A 9,061-nucleotide genomic window follows, 5' to 3' on the forward strand; every position below is an offset into this window, starting at 1 on the left:
AAAAGTAAGAGAAATTTAGGATAAAAATATGAACATGTTCTTGCATGAGGCCCATTGACTTGGTCCCACCTCTGACTCTGAGAATTTGCTAACTCATTGACTTAGCAGCAGTCTGCCAGAGGACATGTAGGATCTGGTTTAATTTAGACCCTGGACTTATGAGTCCTAATTTAGTGTGAGGATTTAGCTCTTTAAACTGGGCGAGTCGAGAACCAGTCAGTTCTAGTTCAAAGTGACATGCATGTTGCTACTTACATGACACTATGTAAAGTTGTAAGCAATTACTAACACCTGTGGTGGGTTGTTTACTGCACCACGTGACTAATTGTTCAAAAAAATGTCTCTGAAATGTTAGGTTCCTTTTAATGATCCATATCCCATCTCTGTTCTCAACAACACAAACAGGGCACTAACACATCTAGACAACTCTTGTAATATAGCATAAAATCATGCTTAACAAATACAAGACTTGACAAAAATGTCTGTAACACGATTATTTCTCTTCATTAGATTGAAATTGAATAGCCTTTTTTGTTAGATGATCTTAGTTTTAACTGCTGGCATGAAAAGCAGCAGGCAATTTTGTCATGAAATGTTAGGCCTTTAATCTGTGGTGTTTTATTATTTGACTTCCAGAAAACAAGACAGTGAGATAAATCTACAGACCAGAGAATTAAAAACCAACTCACAAAGGCTATCTGACATGCCATCATGCAATCACAGCACAAGTGTTCCTCAGGGGGGTGCAAAAACATGTCTTCAAAGGAGCATATGGGCTTGTTTTGCTTTGCAGAAGCCGATAGCAGATTTATTTATGCAACACTTTCAACAAAAAGTTTTTATATCACTGCAAAGCAACAAATGACACTACACACAGAACAATGAGTGGAAATAGAGACAGATGAGAAAATATAAATGCATAACTGTGTGGATGAACACAACATCGACGTCCATGCACCTCAGTCTCACGGAGACGTCTGCGCAGGCTGTCACTGGAGTCTTCCTTATTCTGCAGCCTCTCTAGATCTCGTTCCAGACGTTCTTTGGCCATTTTCATGTTCTGAAGGTGGTCTGTAGCCTCAGAACTGACCTTTAATGCCTTCAAGGACAAAAAGACAAATCATCAGTCAAATCTGTTTGGAACTTTCTGCAGCTCACAAAATCTTGGTTCAAATAAAGGTCAACTTTACTTCATATTTACACAGAAATGTGCATGTAACTTTTTTCACGTCAGATTTTCTGTGCTAACAATCAGTGCTGATACCATCAATAAATCTATGCTAAGGTTTTAATCAAAGGTCAAAGATCAGGAAATAATCTGAAGTGTGCATTAAGAACCAGTTAAAGCCTTTGTATCTGACTCAAATCRCTGACATTGTTCTGTTCTTTACTGTCACAGGAAGCACATCACTTCACACTACAGAAATAATGACCAGCTCTAAGATAATCATTTCACAAACGTGACAGGCTGAGCTAGATGTAAACCTTCATTTATAGTCCAGTTTAGCCTTGACTGTCAGCACAATTACTCTCAGCTAAATGAATGGTGCTTTTAAAAATTCATTGCCAAGAAAAGAAAACGGCAATAAAAGAATCAAATGTGGCAAAGTGATAATTAGTAACAGAGTCAGCCATTTTTAATAGACATCTCAGTTGTACTCTGATCACTCACCTTATCAAGAACAGATTTTAGAAGAGACAGAKAGGGACAGAAAGAGGTCAGGGAAGGTAAGGAGGGATTTTATGCATGCTTCTGAAAAGTCTGTCTTTTGCATTTGAGCACAAGCTCCAATAAATTATTCATTAATCTTCACAGCAAAATATTCTACCTTGGCAAGCTTCTCTTGTAGGTCCTGGATCCTCGTCTGCTGTTCGATGCTGGCCTAAGAAGAAAACAGAGACGTCCTGTTCCAAATAAAATTCCTTCTTATCTTTTATTAAAGTCACTGTCATCCAAATAMAAAAGGCTTAAGCTCAGTATGTAAAAACACCAAAACTAGTTTTATACAAATTACACAAACTTTACCCACAGGTTTCTGTGAAAGCGTTTGTAGGCTGCCTGACAGACTGCTACTTCCACCTCCTGGTTTCATATTTCCGAGACACAGAGCAAAAACCTGAGATTCTTTCATTCAATGAGTTATGATAACAACAAAACCAGTTTGTTTCTGCTTTAACTGGCGGATTGAGCAGTTCGATCACAAGTTCTGGATCAACTTGTGTTTTTGTCGGCTGCCACAACAACTGAAGAAAACTGAGAAACGCTTTAGAAACATGGAACAAGAAGTAGTAAAGGCATGTCCATGCCCAGCGCCCTACAAACTGCACTTTATACAGACAAAAGAGGATCATAAACTAACATGGCTGCAGCTTTAAATCTTAAAAACCCTCTAAAGAGAGTTTGTTTGTTCTTTTCATTTTATCAACAAAAATCCCGTGGATATTAACTCTGATGCAGAGCTCGATCTGAGCTAAGACTGACCACCAAAGACCGCTGATCTACTGTGAGTCAGACAGCTTCCAGCAATATCAACCAAAACCTTGAATCTGTACCTGCCTGATGAATGAAACTGTAAATGTGGTTTGTCCCCGTTTCACTATTTAATCGCGCAGTTCTTTGCTTTTGCTAAATTAAAGCCTACGGTGAATGGTGTTAACATTAGTGCTAGCTACYGTTAACCTGATTGTTAGCATGTTATTTGCAGCTAAGTCTCAGATTTAAATAAATATTAAGCCTATGGTTAGTAGCTGCATGCTGGCAAAACTAAATGGCCTAATTTAACTGTCTCAATTCTGAATAAGCTGGGAATAATAAGCAATCCTCTTCTCAAATACATGCTAAAATATTTTGTCTGCATGGCAGGATTAAAAAACGAGGAGATTAGTCCTCAGAGGCTATAAAAGTCTGGTTTGTTTTAATAAAAAATATGCTGACAGAGTTTATTAGAGGCAGTTTCTTTATTTTTGTTTGTCATTTATTTAAAATGACTGCAGCTGAATGAAGCTGTCCAGTTCAACTATAAAGGTAGCACCCATAAACTAACAGTAGTGAATTTTATGTTTAGAATAGGAGGGGAAGAAAAAGTCTAATCAAAATACTTTTTATAAAAATTCTAGGGGCTTAGGMACATTTTACTTCCAGAACTGTTGACATTTATGATTTTGCATGTAGTTGATGTCAGTAGCTAACATTGGGACATAGCTTCATGCTATCAGTCTGTGAGCAGTGACGACTGAGTCACTGTTGAATTGTGCTCACCGCTTTTTAAAACATCCTTATAGTTTATACACCTCAGATGTGTTGCCATTTATGCTGAACTTCAGGGGAAAATACTTTGATAAACAACGATGGTATATAACTGTAATAGTAGACAACAACACAAGCAGAAATATAAAACCAGCTGATTACTGTGGATAACTTACCCTCTCTAACTTGGTCATCATCTCGTCTACCTCAGCTTTGCCTTGTTCTTTGGCCTGTGGACACAAAAGAAGCTCATATAGATCTTCTCAGAAGTCATCCTGCCTGTGGCTAACRTAGGATCTAAATACAATGTTCAGAATTACTCTAACTTACATCTATTATTTTAGTTTTTACTTTTCATTCTACCTGTGAGCACACTCAGATCATGTTATGTATAAAAACTTGACAACTTCTTGTTTTAGTGACAGTGAAGACCTTCTGGATCCTGTGCTGGTAGTCTGCAGCTTTCCTCTTCTGTTCCTCGTTGGCTTGTCGGGACTCCTTCAGTTCTGCCTCATACAGGTCGCTACGGCGTCGGGCGGCAGACAGGTCCTCCTCCAGCTGCCTGATGGAAACTCGCATCTCCTCTAACTGAGCATGRTATTCCTGCAAAGATAGGTCATCTTTATTTATATAGCACATTTAAAAACAACTGCCGCTGGCCTAAGTGCTTCACATATTACAACTAGAAGAAAAACAAAAACAGAATACAAAGTAAAGGACAATAAAAAGTATATATAAACAAAACAGAAAAACTTTAAAAGTGAAAATAGCCAACTTTCATGCTGAATTAAAAGCTCTGGAAAACAGATGTGTTTTAAGGTGAGACTTAAAAACACCAAGAGTTGAAGCTTGTCTGATATGAAGGTGGCAGCTGGTTCCACAGTTTAGGAGCCACAACTGAAAAGGCCCGATCACCTCTACGGACCAGTCTGGACCAGTCTGGACCAGGGGACAGCCAAAAGCAAATGGTCACTGGATAAGAGATCTCGGAGGCACATAGGGCTGCAGGAGTTCTGATATATATTGAGGAGCCAGTCCATTCAGAGCCTTTTAGGTCAACAATAAAGCTTTAAAATCTATTCTAAAACAAACAGGGAGCCAGTGAAGGGAAGAAGCACCAGGGAGGCATCATCACGCTTTTTTGTTAAAACATAAACCTTCAGTCACTCATACCAAAGACTAACAGTCCAGAGTACTGATGTAATAACAAAAAGCTTTTTAGTTTATTATGACCCCCGCATATGAAGCGAGGGTCATACTGTATTGTTTTCAAACGTTTTATTTATTTACTCGTTTTATTTAATTTTTAGTGATTTTTGGTCAAACATATCATAGAAATGGCTGCAAGCAGTTTTACAATAGACCCCATATTTGAGGAGGGGGCTCCACCTGAAAAAGGGGTGTCTGGACATACAAAAATGATTATAACTCAAAAACTATTCAACATAGGAGCTTCAGATTTTGTTTATTATTATTATTATTATTATTATTATTATTATTATTATTATTATTATTATTATTAATAATAATAATTATTTATTTATTTATTTATTTATTTATTTATTTATTTATTTGTTCAGCTCTGATGAAAGGCTATCCATCGGGCATCAATTWGTACCCCCACCCAAAATAATGAATCTGTTCTGGTGAGTTCTGGTGCATTGATGCAATGCCAAGTTTTATTTTTATTTATGGCACATCATCAAATACATCACAGGAAATGACAAAGAACTGCCTGTTGTCCTGAAGCAACATTGTACCATAATGGAATTTCACAAGACAGTCCAGACATACAAGGTTACATACAAGCAGTTAAAGTATAGAATTTACTAGTCTTTTCACTTGTAAGTACTAACTTGTGTTACTGTTTCAAATAGGAAACGATATCAGTATTGATATTGTGATAATGTCTAATTTTAAGCAATTTTTTTCAGATYTGATCACGTAATGCAAACCAAAGTCCAAACTATCACTTCAGGGGTGTTCAGGTATTAAAAAAACAGTCAGTAATTTATTTCTTGTCCTTGCCTCAAGTTTTCTATAAATAGGTAACTGCAAAGCCGACAAGTTTTAAAAAATATTGTTATATTGTTTCACAGGGAGAAGAAGGCTGCCAAGAACCTATGGTGAAAAATGTGTGATTTGATTTAAAACTATCAGTTCATAAAGTAAATCTAGTATGGAGAGAGTGCGATGATTCCTAACACCTAAATCACACGAAAACAGTAAGAAGTTGTGCTGTGGAGCCATTTTTAATTATTTTAATTTATTTATCATGTATTCAGAGTTTTAAACCAAAAATCATATGAAACCACCATAGATGGCTCTCACATTCTGCCCCACATACTAATCTATACTGACTGTTTAAGCTCTAGTAGTCATAAATGAGATTTGATTTTCCACAGGCACATAAATCCAGACACATAAAGCRTACATTTCTTTGTGGATCAATAAAGTGACAGCTTCAAACCTTTTCTGTCAGTGGGGTTTCTGTGCTTCTCTGCTTTTGTGCTTGAAAAAATAATCAATCTGTAAATGTTTGCTAGTCGTACTAATGGTCTCTGTAAATGAATCCACCTTTAATCTCTCCTCTGTGTTTATGCAACAGAGCATGACTTCTGCATGGAAATGATAAACACTGCAGTCGCATGACAGAGCGTGGGAGACAGATGCTTTTCAAGATGAAATGCTGGATTTAACTGCTGTGAAAACCCTGCAGAGAGGCTCTGAAGGGAGTACAGACGAAAAGAAAATGTACGAGCAGCAAACAATCATCAGGAATGTGAAGATGAACAGTGTTTTAATCATCTTCCTGCACTTATTGGACAGCTGTGAGCACGCTGGATTTTATTCTCACTGGGAAGTTTTATTTTGGGTAATTTTTCAAGCAAATATTTTCATCCCTTTGTGCTTCATAAAAGCCTGAGAGAAGAACCAGTGTGAAGGTGCACGCCTGCATCACAGCATGTTTGACACACTGAGTCCAAAGCAAGAAGACACTGAATTCTTGGAAGATAACAGGAGGACTGAAGTAAAGATAAGGGCTGTCATTCATGCAGAGTTGTTAAAAAAGAAAGAAGCCCAACAACCCCAGACCCCTTTGATCAATATCCAATATTAATCAGAAATCAACCAGTAACTTATCCTGTCATTGAGATAGGATTTGCAGACAAATATGAGTTTGACTTAAAGCTGCCTGAACAAAGAGCAGCTGCCTTTTTACAGCTGACTTAGCAAAGGAAGGACCACATAATCCCTTTGATGCTGCTGACCTCTTGCCAAAGTAAACACCTCCAGGAAGACCCGTCCCTAAACCTCACACTCCTCTCTGAGGCTATAAGGTAAAAGGAGGGACAACTCAAAAACCTTATAGCTTTATCTCAGCTTGTGCATTTTCTTATACTTCATACAAAAGAAGAGCTCACAGAGGGAACACCCAGGCACACAGGCAAGATCTGTGAATAGAAGAACGTAAAAAGGTCTTGTGCACTTAAGAAAAATTACATACAATGTCAGAGCTCTAAAAGTCAAAAACAACAACAAAAAAATATCAAGTGTCTCAAGGAACGTTGTCCACAGCAAGAGTCCTCAAACAAGAAGCCCCAAATCTAAATTTAGCTCAGATAAATGCAGGTGCTCTAAACCCTCCAGTTGGCACTGAGCCAAAACAACCTGCGGGCCACAGAAGGACCATGGAGGGGTAACCTGCTGTCCATGTCTAAAGGCAAAATGTTCCAAAGGCTAAAAACTCTGGTTTCTGTTGTGCAGAAGATTTTTCTAAACTCCTATTATAATTACACTTTAAAAATTAAATCCTTTTCACATTTCAAACAAAGAGTACAAACTCAAATTACACGACTTCATATGGTTATGGTTAAAGTATTAAAGGTTAAAGGTTAAAACTGTTTTGGTGACTTTAGGATCACGTCTCTGCTTTTTGCRGATGATGTGGTCCTATTGGCTTCATCAGATCGTGATCTCCAACTCTCACTGGAGCGGTTCACAGCCGAGTGTGAAGCGGCCGGGATGAGGATCAGTGCCTCCAAATCTGAGACCATGGTCTTGAGCCGGAAAATGGTAGTGCGCTGCTTCCAGGTCGGGGAGGAGGTCCTGCCCCAAGTGATAGAGTTTAAATATCTCGGGGTCTTGTTCACGAATGAAGGAAGAATGGAGCGGGAGATCGACAGGTGGAYTGGTGCTGCATCTGCAGTGATGCGGGCGCTGTACCGGTCTGTCGTGGTGAAGCGAGAGCTGAGCCAGAAAGTGAAGCTCTCGATTTTCCAGTCGGTCTACGTTCCTACCCTCATCTATGGTCACGAGCTTTGGGTAGTGACCAAAAGAACGAGATCGCAGATACAAGCGGCTGAAATTAGTTTCCTCTGCAGGGTGTCTGGGCTCTCCCTTAGAGATAGGGTGAGAAGCTCAGTCATCCAGGAGTGACTCAGAGTAGAGCTGCTGCTCCTCCACATTGAGAGGAGACAGTTGAGGTGGCTCCTGGACGCCTCCCTGATGAGGTGTTCWAGGCTTGTCCCACTGGGAGGAGGCCCAGAGGAAGACCCAGGACACGCTGGAGTGACTATGTTTCTCAGCTGGCCTGGGAACACCTTGGGATTCCCCCAGAGGAGCTGACCCAAGTGGCTGGGCAGAGGGAAGTCTGGGTCACCCTGCTTAGGCTGCTGCCCCCATGACTCGACCCCAGATAAGCAGAAGAAAACGGACTGCTTTTCCATAGTTATGAAAAAAGATAAAGGTTCAAGAACACACAAAGTCATGGTTATTTAATTCCCTTCAGTCTCTTATTTCTTTCAGCCCAACTTGTTTTCTTCAACACGTACGGTATGGTCCTCTCTCGGTGGCTGAAACTGCACAATTTATGACTACTTTTTTCACACTGGTCACAGCTGCAGAAGGGCGTAACAGGTCTTGACAGCATAGTTTGACCTGCTTAGCAATACGTTGGGCCCATCTTGATGTGGGATCAGGGTCTGGTACAGTCCAGTTTTATGGCCAGCAGGAGCAGGTTGGTCTGAGACAAACCTCTGATGCTTCAAACAGATTCAGCCAGTGGGTTACGGCTGTGTCATATTGCTTAACCGTAACATATATAAATGTTTATTTGTTCAGAAAATGACAGCTATAGGATTTCTAGAAACCTTTGAAAATATTTAACTTTATTTTAATAATTTCTTTAAACTAATCAAAATTTGCTGCTCTTTAAAAACTAACTTCTTCTCAGTATAATTCCACAAGAAACAAGCTGTACGCTGTTGTCCCTCGTCGCTGACAATTTTAAATATTAAATGTTTGTAGCTTTTAGGATTAGTATTTTTCTGGACTGGAATTGATCTGGGAAAGCAAGTAAAGCTTACTGATTTTATGCAAGATATTCCAGACAGTAGGAGTGAAACAGAATAAGAACGGAGGTGATAGATCCTGACGAATGGAGGGAGTAATTTTATCCATCATCAGGTGTAATGGCGGAGCCAGCAGGTGGCAAAAGAGGGTCATGCCCATCATTAATTAATCTTTGGTCACCTCAGTCATTTGAGGAAACTGTGATTTCAAGCAATATAAAAATTAGAAGGCATAATTTACTCATCAATTTGGCTGTACTAAGTACTAAGATTTTTTTTATTTACAACTTTTAGAACATCACATTAAGGTTCCCCTTTTGTAGCTTTAGCCTGCAAAACATTTTCAACTAATACTTTAACTTTTATATATATATATTTTTTATAATTTCTAGTCTTAGTTCAGCAGGTTTCATTTCATTCAGCTCTCAGCAATCATACTGTAGTTTGACATAAAGATGCC

The 9,061-nt window shown here is 38.9% G+C and overlaps 1 protein-coding gene across 6 annotated transcripts in view; it reads right to left on the reverse strand.

Moving 5' to 3' along the window:
- citb (citron rho-interacting serine/threonine kinase b) overlaps window positions 1-9,061 on the reverse strand; it is a 95,601-nt gene that overhangs the window by 54,236 nt on the left and 32,304 nt on the right. For all 6 annotated transcript variants that reach the window (XM_014024906.1, XM_014024902.1, XM_014024903.1 and 3 more), the window contains 4 exons: window positions 3,680-3,850; window positions 3,424-3,477; window positions 1,830-1,883; window positions 959-1,099 (listed from right to left, as the gene is read on the reverse strand). In XM_014024906.1, the coding sequence (XP_013880360.1) occupies window positions 959-1,099; window positions 1,830-1,883; window positions 3,424-3,477; window positions 3,680-3,850 (420 nt within the window). The remainder of the gene's footprint in view (window positions 1-958; window positions 1,100-1,829; window positions 1,884-3,423; window positions 3,478-3,679; window positions 3,851-9,061) is intronic.

Source organism: Austrofundulus limnaeus, unplaced genomic scaffold, assembly GCF_001266775.1.
Source record: "Austrofundulus limnaeus strain Quisiro unplaced genomic scaffold, Austrofundulus_limnaeus-1.0 Scaffold445, whole genome shotgun sequence".
NCBI classification, from domain to species: Eukaryota; Metazoa; Chordata; class Actinopteri; order Cyprinodontiformes; family Rivulidae; genus Austrofundulus; species Austrofundulus limnaeus.